Raw genomic sequence first — 17,060 nt, 5'->3', positions numbered from 1 at the left:
CATATTGTATCCTTATAATAAAGTAAGCTAGAGAAAAGAAAATGTTAAGAAAGCCCTAAGGAAAATACATTTAAAGTGTTTATCGACTAACATCTGTATGTAAGTGGACCCATACAGTTTAAAACTCATGTTGTTCAGGGGTCAACAGTGTACATATAAAATGACCGATGAACTCAGCTTTGCTCTTTTTGAGCACAAGCTATTTTGTGTCATCCAAATGGAGGTGTCTAGTAAGCAGCTGCAAAGGGGAATGTAGATTTTGAAGTCAGTAGTACATGAACAGTGAAAGCAGTGGAAAAAGGCCAGGAGATACATTATTGGAGATACCAGTAATGAAGGACTAATCGGACAGTGGAACTTCCGAAGATCCCGAGAGAAGTGCTGGAACGGGGAGAGGTGCAGGGCTGTGGCAGCCTGGAAGGCATGTGAGCTGTGTTGTCCAATGCTTTCCAGTGCTGTGGCAGCTGGAAAGTGCCCCTGGGATTCGGTGACAGTGTTGGCAGATTTAAACTTGAGGACCATTTGAATGACATGGTGGGAGATGAACCTTTTCTGCCCTGGGTGGTAGGAGGCTAACGGGAATGGAAGGGGATGGAAAGGGGAAGTGCAAGCAGAGCGGGAGGGGAGAGTGAGGACAGTAGCTGCAAGGAGAAACAGGATCGGAGAGGGCTTTCATTGCTTTTGGTTATAGTGAAGAGGAAGGGGTGGAGGATAAAGGAGAAGAGTACCTGAGAAGCAGAAAGGGATGGAATCCAGGATATAGGATCTGGATTGGTCTTAGATGTCAGAAAGGAAGGATGGAAGAATGCCTATTGGTAGCAGTGAGATAGTAGATTTGGCTCTAGGAAGCCCAGGGAGTTCCATGAAAGCTTTTCTTCTCATTGTGAAGCTAAGAGACTGAGGCCCTTTGTGAAGGGGAGGTGTGTGGATAAGAGGCTTAAAGAGAATAGGGAGGACTTTTAAGTGCATGTTGTAGAATGTAGGAGAGACATCTGCCAAGCAGAGTCTAGAGTCTAGCTGAAGTATGAGATCCTGAGTTTAAGGTGCCATGAATCTACAGGGTTCTGTTATTTTTCTTCTACCACTGTTCAGCCACCTGGGAATAGTTACAGAAAAATCAAGCTAACATACTTACCAGGCTTCAAGGTTTTTGTAGGCTACTGTGACAGTTATGGAGGGGATTGGTAAGGAAGTTGAAGTGAAGGATCAAGATGATAGATTTATTGAAGGAAGTAAAGTGAAGGTATTTACATATATGAGAACTGGTTAAAGAATGAAGGGCTGATTCAATTGCATAAGTCTGGAAGGATACCTATGTGAACAAGCCAGAAAGAGGGCAGTTGGTGAGCTCAGAGATGATGACATCTAGGCTCTGGCCATGGGACTGGGTGTGTCACATCAAGCAGAGGCCAAGTTTGCAGGAAATGAGGGAAGCTGAGAAACTGAGAGACCAGGATACTAAATAGTATAGTATCCCTAGTAGACACCCCTAAGACAGTGGCACACGGTTTGCATGGGGAGAAAGACTGTTGCCTAGAGTTACTTGGTGAGGGGTGAGCCGGTGGGATACTGCTAGATGGCGGCAGAGAAGGTGTTTGAGACTTAATGGCAGAAGTCTCAAAAGAGGGTTGCAATTTGAGTGGAGTCCTTGACTAGAGATAGCATTGGGTTTTGATGCGGTGGCTCATTTGGCTTCTGTTGTGTGAGGATCAGTGGATGTGTGGGAATTGTCTGGGGAAGCTCCACCTGAGGGATACAGGAGAGTCCTTGTCCTCAGAAAGAGCTAGGTTTCAGTTGAGAACAGAAAGTAAGAGAAACATTCCATGAAATAGACTGTGGCTCTAGGATTTATTGACTCTAGATTATAGGTTCTAGAAGGCACATGTCTTCGAGGAAACAATTGTGGGAATTTGGGTAAGTGGCAAACAATCACAAGACACTATTGGTGGTATCAGTCCCTTGGGGAGCTGTCAGAGGCTTGTTCTGGGTGCAGTGAGGCTGGTTGGTGTCTGGGTTTCTGTTGGCTCAAAATCTAAAATCCAGGAAGTGAGGGCAGCCGTTAAACCCTAGTCCCTCCCAAGGAGTGCCCCTTGGGGGGCAGCATGCCCCTAGGCTCTGGTAGACCCTCCAGGGTGCTGGGCTTTAGAATTCAATAGGCTGTATGCTCTTATGCCTGATTTGGAATTTTGATAACCTTCTAGAGGTCTCTCAGCTCTAAGCTATAGTACCCTATTATTTTTTTTTCTTTCTGAATTGATTTGTATAGTATGTTTTCATCACACACAATTACTCTATACCTCTTCTCAGCAAGGATCCAACATTTCATTGCTCTTAACTTTGGTTCTTGTCTAGTTGGACTCTACCACTCTCATAACCCATATCCTCATTATTTGAGATTTTTATCTGAAGTCAGGACTCCATTTTCTGTCTCTATCTGCAGAGCTAACAACTTTCCAAATGCTGCAGAAGGGATTCTTTATCAATTCCATCTTTCTGTCTACTCTTATAACATGGTACAGGTTTTCTTGTCTTTTTCTTTCTTTTTTTTTTTGCTTTAATATATTTATGCATAAAAACAGAAAACAGTAAAAAGTTCTGAGAAACCCTCTCCTCACACACCATGAATAATGTTGGTGAACAGTGAACAGAAAGAGAAATTGATGCAGAAAATTATTGCTGTTATCACAAGTCATTGTATTCCACAGTACCTTCCTATCTGGGCCCTTTTAAAACAGTTTGTATTTATCTTGTATTAATATTTGTTAATTCCAAGCCTTATCGGGTTTTAATTTTATAAGGTAAAGGATATATCCTTAACTAGGAAACTAAGAAAGATACATAGCTCTCTGGTCATTTTGCCTGCATTCAAAACACCAGGTTGTATACATCCATTTGTTCACCAAACAATAATAAAATGAACACTAACTTTTGACTAGTCATGTTTAACTTCTCTGGGTATACCCTACTGCCTGGATTATGACATGTAAAATTTTTAAAATTTTTATTTAACATATTATGTATTACTGGTTTCAGAGGTAGAGATCAGTGATTCATCAGCCTTGTATAATAACCAGTGCTCATTCCATCCATTGCCCTCCACATACATACAAACATACCCCACATCATCTTTATCCATTCATCTGATACACATCTGGGCTCTTTCTAGAGTTTGGCTCTTGTGGACATCCCTGCTATAAACACTGGAGTGCAGGTGCCCTTTCAGATCATTAAATTTGTATCTTTTGGATAAATACCTACTAGTGTAATTGCTAGGTCATAGGGTAGCTCTATTTTCAACTTTTTGAGGAACCTCCTTACTGATTTTCCAGATTGCCTGCACCAGGTATGGCACAGATTTTCAAAAGGAGATGTTTTTCATGAAATACTGTGCTGAGAGGACCAGGTCTTTGCTAGATGATGGCAAGATTTTTAAAGATTCAAAACCTTGGAGCCAATTAGAGATCATCTACTTTGAATATGACCCCCATGATGTCTCTTTCTACCTTTTTAAGAATGAGGATATAGGGGATTCCTGGGTGGCTCAGTGGTTTAGCGCCTGCCTTTGGCCCAGGGCACGATCCTGGAGTCCCAGGATCGAGTCCCACATCGGGCTCCTGGCATGGAGCCTGCCTCTCCCTCTGCCTGTGTCTCTGCCTCTCTCTATCATAAATAAATAAAAATCTTAAAAAAAAAAAAAGTGACACCAGAATCTGGGGCTTATGGATTCTAATCATTATACTTGTTACATTTCTTACTGTGTCCTGTCTCTTGCCTCTCATTCATCAGCAGTGCAATGTGAAGGGAAGATTGGCCAGTGAATGGGAATACCTTGCTAAAGAGAAATTTTTATTATAAAATTACGTGAATAGCAAGTAAAAATGCCTTATCTTTTAACATTTTTAGGAAGAAGTAAGTCTAACTTGGGCTGGACACCTCTTCATCTGGCGTGCTATTTTGGACATAAACAAGTGGTTCAGGGTCTGTTAAAGGTACATTTATGGCTAAAGTTTTTAAATGAATAAAAGAAATATTACTGCTATGGAAATTATGAAAGTCTTAGAAAAGCCAACTAACCATAGTAGATTACTTAACACTAACACACTTAATTATTCTTTGCTAAGTAAATAAATTAGGTTAGCCTGATGACTGGTTAAAATTCTATTATTTTTTAGTCATTTGATTTTTCCATTGACTTTTTAAAATTGCAAAAGTGAATGTGTGAGTTAATGTGAAGATAATAGTTTTTAATATAACAGTTAAAAAATAACCTAAGCACATCCTAAATAATTTAAAAAAGATGCAGAATCTCTTAATGAGCACCGTATGATTTAAGATCTCACATTTTTTCAATTCTGTGATAATGTTTCACTTTGATATTTCTGAAATTGTCTTAAAATTGGGCAGTACATTTAAGTAGTGGCTTTTTTCTTTTACTGAAAACTTATTAAATTGGTGGAGAAAATATGGTATTTTGTTCAGAATATTCTTTTTTCAATATGAGGGTTTCTAAAGTAGAGTGAAGGTCTGTAGATTTTTAAAGGAAAGCAGTTTTTTACTCTTCGACCTATTATGAAGTAGACTTTTATCTCTAGTAGCTTTACTGTTTTACTGTGAATTGAATTGAATTGAATTTTAGCATTGACAACCAATGAATATTAACATCATTTTAATTTTGAAATATTTAATATATTTTTTGGGTGCCTGACTGGCTCATTTGGTAGGGTACACAACTCTTAATCTCAGGGTTTTAAGTTCAAGCCCCATGTTGGGTGTTGAGATTACTTAAAAATAAAATATATATATTTTAAAGAAATAATATAATTTTAGAGAATTATTTTCACCTTTATGTATTTCTTGACATGTGGAAGATGTCTAAAGTTTTCATGTTTGTCAGGCTGGTGCAGAAGTGAATGTATTGAATGACATGGGAGACACGCCGCTTCATCGAGCTTCCTTTACGGGACGAAAGGTGAAAACATTCCACATTTGGTGTTTGTGGGTGGAATATTTGGGAGAGCAGTGACATGTTTTTTTTTTTATGACTCTATGAATAGGAACTGGGCGAAGCCACAACAAATACATAAACCAGCACTTTGGGTCAAAAGGCCACAAGCTCTTGGAATGAACGTGAGGTCAGGTATTTCCACTCTGGAATCCTGATAGGAGCTCTTTCAGTCCCTGCTCCTGTCCTCTAGGGATGGGGAGATGGGGAACTCCTGATAGTTCTTTTTTTTTTTTTTTTTAAACTGCTTCATTGAGGTAGAATTTTATGTTGCATAAAACTCACCTACTGTAAGTGCACATTTTGGTGATTCTTAGTACATTTACATAGCTGTGCAGTCAGCTCAGAACGTTTCCTCATGCCTCTTTATGTTTATTTCCTTCTGTTCTCCCCTGCCTCAGGCTGTCACTGATTGGTTTTATATTTCAAGGATGTCTGTCCTTTCTAGAAATGTCTTGTAATTGAAATCCTACAAACTTTTGTGTTTGGCTTCTTTAATTTAGCATGGTATTGTTGAAGTTTATTCATGCCGTAGAATCCATGTATCCGTGATTTCTTCCTTTTTATGACTGAATAACTTTCCATCTTATGGCTATATCACATTTTATAATCCTTTCACTGTTCACTGGAAGGACTCTTTTCCCATTGCGTTGTCTTGGCACCCTTGTTGAAATGAATTGACCGTAAATTTCTAGACTTTCTGTTGTCTTCCTTTAATCTGAATCTATTGTTACATCAGTACTACATTGCTTTTATTACAGTAACTTTATAATTAAGTTTTGATATTGGGTGGTCTGAGTTTTCCAGCTGTGATTTAAATTATGTTGACTATTTTTAGTCAAAAATTTATCTCCAGGGGTGCCTGTGTGGCTCAGTCAAGGTAAGCATCCGACTCCTGGTTTTGGCTTAGGTAGTGATCTCAGGGTCATGAGATCCAGTCCAGCATTGGGCTCTGCACTCAGTGCAGAGTCTGCTTGAGCTTCTCTCTGCCTGCCCTGCCCAAAATAAATCTTTAAAAAAAATTGTATTTCCATATAAATTTTAGGATCATTTTAATTTCTACAAAAACACCTGTTGGCATTTTGATTGAGGTTGTGTTGTCTAGGGTCTATGGATCCATTTGGGAAGAATGGCTACTTTAACAATATTGAGTCATCCAATCCACAAATAGGAAATGCCTGTTCCTTTGTTTAGATCTTTAATTTCTGTTGGCAGTGTTTGGTAGTTTTCAGTATACAGATATTATACTCCTGTTAAATTTATTTCCAGGCATTGTATTCGTTTTGATGCTATTTTGAATGGAATTTTTCTTTTAATTTCCTTTTCTGATTTCTTCTTGCAACTGTATAGAAAGATAAGTTGATTTGTTGTTAATCTATATATTGTGTCCCTGTTGTTGACCTGTATCCTGTATCCTTGCTGAATTTGTTCATTAGTTCTAGTAGGCTTTTGTAAATTCCATAGGATTTTCTCTACACTGGATCCTATCATCTGCAAATAAACACAAATGTACTTCTTTTCCAGTCTGGATGCTTTCTTCTGCTCTTATTTTACTAGATCCTAGTAAATTGTTGAATACATATGATGAAAGCAGAAATCCTTGTTTTTTGATCATAGGGGAATAGCATCTAGTTTTTTTTTTACCAGTAAGTATGATGTTTGTGGGTTTCTCTTAGATTCTCTTTCTTAGGTTGAGGAAGTGTTACTCTATTTCTAGTTGGTTGAAAGTTTTTTTTTTTTTTCTCTAAGATTTTATTTATTTATTCATGAGGGACAGAGAGAGAGGCAGAGACACAGGCAGAGAGCCTGATATGAGACTCGATCCTGGGTCTCCAGGATCATGCCCTGGGCTGAAGGTGGAGCTAAACCGCTGGGCCACCCGGGCTGTCCTGGTTGAAAGTTTTTATCATGAATGAATGTCTAGTGCTTTTCCTGTCTTTCGAGATGAGCATGTGATTTTTTTCTTTAGTCTGTTAATATGGTATATTACATTAATTGATTTGGGGATTTTAAACATAGCTGTGTAAATCCCACTTGGTACTGGATAATGTCTTTACTGTGTTGCTGGATTCTCTTTGCTAACATTTTGCTAGGGCTTTCTTGGGTCTGTATTCATGAGAGATACTGCTTTATAGTCTTGTTTTCTTGATGTGTTTATTTGACTTTGGTAACAGGGTGATACTAGCCTTATAGAATGAGTTGGAAAGTATTCTTTTTCTCCTTTTTCTGAAATAGTTTGTAAAGGATTGGTGGTATTCTTTAAGTAGTTGATAGAATTCACCAGGTAAGCTATCTATGCTTGGACTCTCTAAATGGGAAGATTGTAAATTACTAATAAGCCATCTATGGTTGGACTTTCTGTGTGGGAAGATTTTAAATTACTGAAACAACTTAATTATTTTATGTAGGTCTGTTCTGATTTTCTGTTTCTTTGAGTCCACGGTGGTTATTTTATCTTTCTGGATTTTTTTTTTAATCTCACTTAAGTTGTCTAATTTCTTGGCTTAAAGTTATTCATGATGCTCTCCTGTGACTTTTCTGGCTATAGGGTTGGTAATGATAGTCCCTATTTCATTTGTTTTTGCTAATTGGTGTAATCTTTTTGTCTTGGTTAGTTTGGCTAAAGATTTATCAATTTTGTTGATCTTTTTCAAGAACTGACATTATTTTGATATTTTTTGTTCTGTTTATTTCATTTCTGTTCTTATTTCTCTTTTTTGGCTTTTAATTTCCTATTTTTTTTCCCTTAAAGTGAAAGCTTATTGACTTGAGTTCTTTGTTCATTTCTAGTACACGTATTTAAAGCTATAAATTTTCATTTTAGCTGTATACAATACATTTTTGACTTGTGTTTTTATTCTCATTTAAGATATTTTCTGACATTTTCGTCCCTTCTTCTTTGACCCGAAGGTTATTTAGAAGTATGTCTGCCACATATTTGGAGATTTCCCCCAAATTTCTTTCCATTATTGATTCCTAATTTTCCTTATGATCAGATAACATACTTTGAATTATTTATTGAAGAACATGAAATTCTTTTAAAATTTATTAGGGGAGCACCTGGGTGGCTCTGTCAGTTAAGTATCTGACTCATGATTTCAGCTCAGGTCTTGATCTCAGGATTGTGAGTTCAAGTTCCCTGTTTGGCTCCATATTGGGCATGGAGCCTACTTAAAAAAATAATAAAATTTATTAGGAACTTGTGGTATAGCATTTGATCTGGGAGAGTGTTTTTTGATTGCTTGAAAAGAATATATATTCTGTTTTGCGGGTGGAGCATTCTATAAATATCCATTGGCTTAGTTGATAGAGTTGTTCAAATCATTTATCCTTAACTGATTTTCTGTTTGTTTTATGAAATATTGAGAGTGTTCTTTGAAGTATAACTATAATTCTGGAATTGTGTAGTTTCAATTCTGTCAGTTTTGGTTTCATGAATCTTGGAGCCCTATTAGGTCCATATCCATTTGTAATGGAGTTATATGGAATATATGGCAATATATCTTCCTCATGTATTGACCTTTTTTATCACTACAATGTTTTTGCCTTCAGTAATGTTTCTTGTCATAAAGTTATTTTCTACCTGGTTAATATAGCTAGTCTAGCTGCCTTACGGTTACTGGTTACATTTTATTTCAGGTGTACAACTCAGTGATTTGATAGGGTTATATGTTATGCTATGTTCACCACAAGTGTAGCTGTCATCTGTCTCATTACATCACTATTACAGTATCATTGACTATATTCCTTATGCTCTGCTTTTGTTTCATTGACTTACTCATTCTGTAACTGGAGGTATGTATCTTCCTCTTCTCTTCATCCATTTTACCCACTTCCCAACCCCCTCTCCCTCTGGCAGCCATCAGTTCTCTGCATTTATAGTTCTGATTCTGCTTTTTGTTGTTCATTCTTTTTAGACTCCTTTTATGAGTGTGGTCATAGCATATTTGTCTTTTTCAGTCTGACTTATTTCACTTAGCATAATACTCTTTAGGTCCACCCATGTTGTTTCAAATAGTACAGTTGCCTCCTTTTTATGGCTGTATAATATTCCTGTGTGTGTGTGTGTGTGTGTGTGTGTGTGTGATCTTCTTTATCCATTCTTCTTTTTTATATCCATTCTTCTATTGACGGACACTTAGGTTGGTTCCATGTCCTGACTATTGTAAAGAATGCTGCAGCAAACAGGGACACATTTTTCGAGTTAGTATTTTCATTTTCCCTGGGTAAATGCTCAGTAGTGGAATTATTGGATCATATAGTATTTTTATTTTTAATTTTTTGAGAAACCTCCGTACTGTTTTCCACAGTGGCTGTACTTATTTACATTCCTACCGTCAATGAGTGCATGGGGGTTGCCAACACTTGTTTCCTGTCTTTTTGATTTTAGCCAGTCTGACCAGTGTGAGGTGATATTTCATTCTGGTTTTGATTTGCGTTTCTGTAATAAGTGAAGTTGAGCATCTTTTCAGTGTCTGCAGACCACCTGTTCAGTTGTGTGTTTTTATCTAGTCTGACAGTTTCTGCCTTTTGATTTAGTGTTGGGTCTATTTACAATTTTAATAATTTTTGGTTTACATCTTCGATTTTGTATTTGTTTTCTATGTGTCAGGTTTTTGTTCTTGTTCCTCCTAGACTGCCTTCTTTTCTGTTACACAAATATTCTTTAGTGTAAAATTTTAGTTCCTCTAGATATTAAACTTTCTGATCATGTTTATCACAGCAACTTCACATTCTTTATCTGCTAAATACAACATCTATAACCACAGACAGTCCGTTTCTGTTATCTGCATTTCTCTTATTATGAGTTTCTTGTTTCTTTGCATGTCTCACAAGTTTTTATTGAAAACTGGATTATTTATTTATTTATTTATTTATTTATTTATTTATTTATGTTTTATTTATGATAGTCAAAGAGAGAGAGAGAGAGGCAGAGACACAGGCAGAGGGAGAAGCAGGCTCCATGCACCGAGAGCCCGATATGGGATTCGATCCCGGGTCTCCAGGATCGCGCCCTGGGCCAAAGGCAGGCGCCCAACCGCTGCGCCACCCAGGGATCCCCTGGATTTTTTAAAAAAGATTTTATTTGATAGAGAGTGCATGCACAAGCGGTGGGGGGAGGGTGGCAGGCAGAGGGAGAGAGAGAAGCAGGAAGCCTGATACAGGGCTTGAACCCAAGACTCTGGGATCATGACCTGAGCCAAAGGGAGATGCTTAACTGACTGAGCCACCCAGGTACCCTGAAAACTGGACATTTTTAAAAAAATTTTTTATTTATTCATGTATTATAGTCACAGAGAGAGAGAGAGAGAGAGGCAGAGACACAGGCAGAGGGAGAAGCAGGCTCCACGCACCGGGAGCCTGATGTGGGATTCGATCCCGGGTCTCCAGGATCGCGCCCTGGGCCAAAGGCAGGCGCTAAACCACTGCGCCACCCAGGGATCCCCTGGACATTTTTTATAATGCATTTTAGCAACTCTGAATTCTGACGTGTCCACCTTCAGGTTATTTTTTTCCTTTTTTTATTAATTTGTCTGCTCTTCATCTGTGAAATCTGGAGTAAACCAGGCCTGCTGATAGCTCTTCTTTTTTTTTTTTAAAAAAAAAATTGTTTTAATGTTTTAACATGATTTCTGTTATGGACTGAATGTGTTCCCTTAAAATTCATATATTGTAATCCTGTCCTCCCCAGGGTGATGCAATTAGGAGATAAAAAGTAGGTGAGGGATGGGAATAGCCTGTACCTTCAAGGCTAAAGATGCCTGATAAGCTCACCTGACATTCTAGTTCCATTGACTATGCCTCTCAATTTGTTGTCTTTATTGAATACCCAGCACCGTGAAATGATTAATTTTGTTCAGTTTTAAGTCATTTTTTAAAGATTTTATTTTTATTTATTCATATGAGAGAGAGAGAGAGAGAGAGAGAGAGAGAGAGGCAGAGACACAGGCAGAGGGAGAACCAGTCTCCATGCAGGGAGCCCAATGTGGGACTCGATCCTGGGACTCCAGGATCACGCCCTGGGCCAAAGGCGGGGGGGGCGCTAAACCACTGAGCCACCCAGGGATCCCCCAATTTTGTTCAGTTTTATACTCATTTTTCAAGATGACAGTTGTCTGAACTCTTCACACCACCATAGCCAAAAATTGTTTTACCTCTTTTTCTTGATTTTTTTCGATTATTTGAATGATCTCGTAAATGATAGTTTTATTTGATTACTGTCCATAGTTTAATATGCCTAAAGATTATTTAAAATCCTATATTAAACTTTATATGCATTTGTCACAAGTCAATAACTTGATTATATCATTTCATACTTTTTATTATGAGTAGATTTAACTAATTTTTGTGTGAGTTACCATGAATGAACCTTGTGAGTATGTGCTTAATAAGCATATTTGAATTAGTACATTTTACACTATTACAGTCTATATGCTCATGTGTTGATACTTGTGAACCAGATATGCAGTCTTGCTAAAGCTGAGAAAAATGTACTTTTTACAATAAAAAATAAAAATAGTTGGTAAATTGTTATACTTTATGGGATTTTAAAAATGAGCTTCAGATAGTGTAATTTGCCTGATCCATACATGAACTACTTGCTTGTATCTTCACAGCCTGCACTACTCCATTTTTCTTCTGTGTAAGCAAATTCTTGGGGTTGACTTGGATCATGAGATGGCATTCTTGACAGTGCAGCTCAGATGCTGTCTCTCTAAATACAACTTTCTGCAGCTGGGAGAAAACTGCTTTTCCAGATTTCCTGAGCATATTACATCATTTTCATCTTCTACCCTATAGTTATTGTGTATATCTCTTTACTACTAGATTGCATTCATCTTGGTTTCAAAGAATTAACACACATCAAGTTTTAGTATCTTTGATAAGCACAGCACAGGTCTTTCTGCCTATCTCCACGTACCTACCTCAGATCGGCTCATTCATCTGTACTTGGTTCTTCACGTATTTGCCCGTTTCTGCTGTATTCTTGAACTTCAAACAGGAGATTCTGCTATAATTTGGGCCTTAGTTTGATTTGAACATTAGCATATATATCATATTATCTCTTGTGTTAGAAAATTTAGCCGAAGCTAAATGGGTACCTCACACAGGAAACTTGAAAAATTTATGTGCTTAATGTTTAAGCATGATTGAATTTTGCAGAAAGTTTAATTTTCTAATTGTGCTCATGAAAGGAACCCAATTATCTTCTGATGTGATCCTTTACTATGAATATAATTTATAATTTAAAACCTGTTATGGTAGTGAGATTCAGTGATTTAATAACTAGAATGAGTTGAAAAGGGATTTGGTTTGTTATTAAAGTATTTTACATTCGTGTCCTTCAAAATGTATAAAATCTCCCTGAATTTCATGAAGGACCTTCGGGCTCTTCTTGGTAATTACTGACCCCTAGTGTTATCTAATCAAAATGTACCATAATTCTCAGATGTACTCAGCATTTGTTCTTTGGTTTTTCAAATGCAGTTAGAGTGCTGAAGTTTTTATATTTTTATGATAATTATAAAATAGGGATACAATTGGTACGGTAAATAATTGGATTGTTGTACTAACCTTTGTGTTGATTGACTATTTTCCAACAGCGCTAAGAATACATTTAAAATGAATGCTTCCTCTGTTGTGTGTGTCAAGAATTGTGTGTCTGTCACCTGGCATATAGAAGATACATATAATCCTGAGGTTCCTATAAGCTTCTCTATCTTGTTCCCTAACTTACCATCTCTCATGCTTAGGCATTAAATGCCTACTCTGTATCAGGCACTGCACAAATGACCTGATAGGTCTTGTTTCATTTAAAAGGAAATGACAACAGTGAAATGTAGGCACAAACATTTCCATTTCTTGTAGTTTGTAGTCTTGTAGTTTTCTTGTAGCTTCCCAGGAATCCAGCTGAGTTGGAAATTAGTGTGCAACAGGTTAATTGGAATACTGTGGGATCACATGTGTGTTGGGGGTGGCGTAGCAGAATTGTGCAGAGGCTGAAGTCAAGCAGTGGTGCACTCACCAGGGTTGCCTCAGCCAGGTGAGGGGAGCTCTGCAAGAGAGGTGACCCATCAAAGCTGTCCCAGTTTGAAGTAAGAGAGCTCAGCCCTTAGTGATGGTCAGTCAGTAGGTATTGGCTGCCGTGGGAAGGGACATGACCTTGTGCGAGGCAGCTCTTCTTAGCTGAGTGGATACCTGGAGTAACTAAAGGTAGTGGCTGCCTCCTGGGCACTCCTAGCATCTAGGGTATTAAGTCGTCTATTTCTCAGGGTGGGGCTGGGTGTTGTAGCACAGCTTCGATCATAGCTCACCCTTTATTCTGCTCAGATTTGCTTCTTCATAAGCTTCTAGGTACCCCTTCAGGGTTCCAGTGGGCCATTCCCAGCTAGGAGGAACTTAGAGGAGGAAGGATAGTGAGACTATAGCATTGCTGCAGTTAACCTTTGGGCCACAACTGAATCCTTTTCTCCCTTTTCTGCTGTCTCTTCTAGATATACCCTTCCCTTGACTAGCACATCTGGTCTTCGTGGCTTATCCAGTGCTGTGACTCAGGTCCTCATCACTGGAGATCTGAGCAGGTCATGTCCTTCCTAAGTGTGGAGTTGCCACACTTGTTCATTATTGTCAAAACTAGACCTGGGAGGGGCACCTGGGTGACTCAGTGGTTGAGTGTATACCTTTGGCTCAGGTCGTGGTCCCAGGATCCTGGGATCAAGTCCCGCATCAGGCTCCCCACAGGGAGCCTGCTTCTCCCTCTGCTTGTATCTCTACCTCTCTGTCTCTCATGAATAAATAACTAAAATCTTAAGAAAAAAACCGGACCAGGGAATACCAAGAGCTACCTAAGTGTATCATCTGCATGCCAAACATACTCCTCCATTTCCCCATTGTATATAGTCCTCCTTTCTTATGTTCAAATTCAGTTACCTCTGCTAAAATGATGACTACTCCTGCCTCTCCTTTGTTACAGGAGGTGAGTGTTCAGGCACCCTTTCTCATCTTCTGGCATGTGAATCAGAGCATTATCCTCAGGTGTGGATTATGCTGCCCCCGGAACCTGAAGAAGCCAATGAGGCATTGTGCTTCCTTCTCTGTTTTGAGAAGTGCAAGATGGTATAATTTGTTTTTTACTTTGGAGACACTGTCCTGGCATTACCCAGACCACTGAACCCTTAAAAACAATATGGCATTGTCCCTGAATTCTTCCTAAGATTTATTTCCCACTCCCTGGAGCATTATATCTTAGCAAGGCTTTCAACATTCTAGTCTCTTCTTGTTCATCTGGTTTTATTATATGTCATTGGTAAGGTAGACCACTGTGATGGTCTGTAGGATGAACAAATGACTCTGAGGCAAAACTGTAAATGTGTACTTTGTCTATGAGAGTATAAAGTGGTTTTGATCATTTTTTCCTACCCGGAAAAGAGTACATAATGTCAAATTAGTTGCTATACCATGTCCTTAGGTAATATTAACTTGCTTGGAAAAGATAGCATGCTTTGCAGAGTGGCTATAATTGGGGCTATTTGAATTTATGGAAATCCTCGGTCTTCCTCCATATTCCATCTGGTTTTTGCAGTGTTAGACTGATGAATTAAATGGAAATAGTCTAAGAACCATCACCCCTACATTCTGAGGTTTTTTTGTTTGTTTGTAGGCTCCATGCCCATTGTGGAGTCCAGTATGGGACTTGAACTCACAACGCTGAGATTAAGACCTGAGCTGTGATCAAGAGTTGCACTTAACTCACTGAGCCATCCAGATGCCCCTACATTCTGAGGTTTTCAAGGATGGCACTGATCCAACCCATATAAGATATTAGTTTTAATTTATCTGGGCCAGGGGGCAAGGGAGGACAATTTTAGAGCCCTCCTTCTGGCCCTTAGACACCCAGGAATCCACACGAAACTGCCAACAACTAAGTGTGTCTGTTCCAATTGTGTATTCACGGACCGGGGAAGTGATTTCTGGATGTGATTGTGGACCTGCATGTACCATGAGCCAGACCTGAGCTAAGGTCTCATTTGTTACCTTGTCCTCATGTATGCCCCCTTTCTCAAAGAGGGGCCGGATGGCACTTGGGGGTCTCTCAGCATCAGTGTCAACTTGGACATTAGACCTAACAGTTCCTGAAATGTTTGGATATTCCCCTTTCCCTGGTGTAGCTACTTGGGTTTCATTAGTCCCTTTGGGAATAGTCTAGGAAAATAATGGCTTTGTACGTTTGATTTGGTGTTGCAAAATCTTTCCTTCCAGAATCTGGTCTCTCCTTCAATAGTTTTCAGTCCAAAATTGATTCAGGTCCAGAAACTGGACAAGGTGTCATGACTTCTTCAGAGACTGTCTTCAGCTTCTAACCATTCATCATTGACTTTTTTGACAATACAAATTGAGTTTTTAACTTGGATGATTCCTAGCAGCATAGCCAAAGCAGTGGCCCCTTATAAGTGTCAAAATGCCAGATATGCCTTTGCAGACAGAAGATTTTAAATAAGTAGACTTGCTAGACTGAACATAGTACATAAGATCATATTTTTTATTTTTGCCATATTTTTTATTATTTGTTGTGCCAGATTTTTTATTTTTGTGCCTGGAAGGGCCTAGAGGATACATCATTCACCAAAGCAGGAAGAAATGACTGGTGAATAAGGCACCAACATCATTAAGACCCTTATTAAGGTTTGTCTTCTAAAGTCTAGGGCTTCCAGGAAATGACACTGCAGCCCTGATTCACCAATAGCAGTGGGGTATGCAGGGGATGTGTATCATAGGACCCTGAAATAGTAGAGGCTTGGAGATGGCACCGCCACATCAGAAGCCAGGTGGATGCAATTACAGTAAGTACTGTAGCAAGTTCAGCAGGGTAAGATCGGGAGGACTGGCCTGCAGAGAGTTACAGAAATGACTAATAAAATGGCATTCCTGAGGTCAAGTCACATGGGCGTATGACAGCAGATACTACTTCTGTCATCTGTTATTTTTTTTGTTTTGTTTTTTTATACTCTTGCTGGTTTGAGAAGGTATCATGTCTTACCAATTCTTCAGTAGCTTATTACACATTCTTTAGACTTGGTATCACCCCACAGCCACTGGGTGCTCAGTTCTGTTTCTTCTTTTTTCAGACCCATTCCTCTCCCTCTCTTCAGTTTTTCCTCTTAGGTCAGTAGGGGTTAGCCAAATACTGTCTTCAAGTTTACTGATCTTTCTTGGCCAGTGTGCTCCCTGATGTCTACTGATGTCATTGAAGCATTCTTTGTTTCTGTTACTAATGATTTTTATTTGTAGCATTTTCCTCTCTTAATAGTTTCCACTTCAGTTGAAATTCTCTCATTATGTATGTAGTCCACCTTTTCAACTAGACCTTTTAATGTAATAATCATAGTTACTTTAAATTCTGTGTCTGATCATTTCAGCATTTTGGTCATTTCTGTGTCATCCTGTTGATTGCTTTGTCTCTTGACAGTGGATCGTTTTTTTTCTGTTTTGTGTGTGTGTCTGGTAATTTTTATTGGAATGTTAAACTGTGTGTAAGCTAGTAGAGACAGGTAAATAGTTTGGGCTTGGAAATGGGCATACGTCTTAGTGTGGGAGGTTGGATCAGTCTAGTCTGGAGCACATCTGAACTTGTGTTTTGTTGTTGCCATGGTTACCTTCTGTGTACCAATGGCTTCAGATTTCTATTTCCAAATTTGGTATTGCCTCCGCGTGTATGTTGTAGGCTGATTTTTCTGGAGAGTTTTTTTTTTTTCCCCTTGATGTTCCTACTTCACCCTAAGCTTGAGGCCTTCCTAGCATGCCTTGTCCCTCAGAGAGCATTTCTCTCCATGGCTGTTGCCTCTCCCTCATTAATTGAGTACTCTTGCTTGTTCTCAGTACTTGGTAGTCTTGGGGTGAGAGGAGGGGACAGAGTGAGTTGCAGTTGTCCTGGTCGAGCCTATACATCTTAGGCCTTTTGTCCCTGTGTAAGGGACAGGAGTTTCTTAGATAGTTCTTTATCAGTGATCCTGCTCCTCCAGTAATAGGAGACCTTTAATGTATGGATCCTTGATTGTTT

General features: G+C 38.8%; 1 protein-coding gene across 2 annotated transcripts in view; it reads left to right on the top strand.

Annotated features, from left to right (window-relative positions):
• The window catches only part of OSBPL1A (oxysterol binding protein like 1A), a 227,395-nt gene that overhangs the window by 25,035 nt on the left and 185,300 nt on the right, over positions 1-17,060 (top strand). For both annotated transcript variants that reach the window (XM_041742615.1, XM_041742622.1), the window contains exons 3-4: positions 3,904-3,989; positions 4,895-4,969. In XM_041742615.1, the coding sequence (XP_041598549.1) occupies positions 3,904-3,989; positions 4,895-4,969 (161 nt within the window). The remainder of the gene's footprint in view (positions 1-3,903; positions 3,990-4,894; positions 4,970-17,060) is intronic.

Source organism: Vulpes lagopus, chromosome 1, assembly GCF_018345385.1.
Source record: "Vulpes lagopus strain Blue_001 chromosome 1, ASM1834538v1, whole genome shotgun sequence".
Classification (NCBI taxonomy): Eukaryota; Metazoa; Chordata; class Mammalia; order Carnivora; family Canidae; genus Vulpes; species Vulpes lagopus.
The sequence above is the reverse complement of the archived record's forward strand: the minus strand, read 5'-3'. Positions and strand labels throughout refer to the sequence as shown.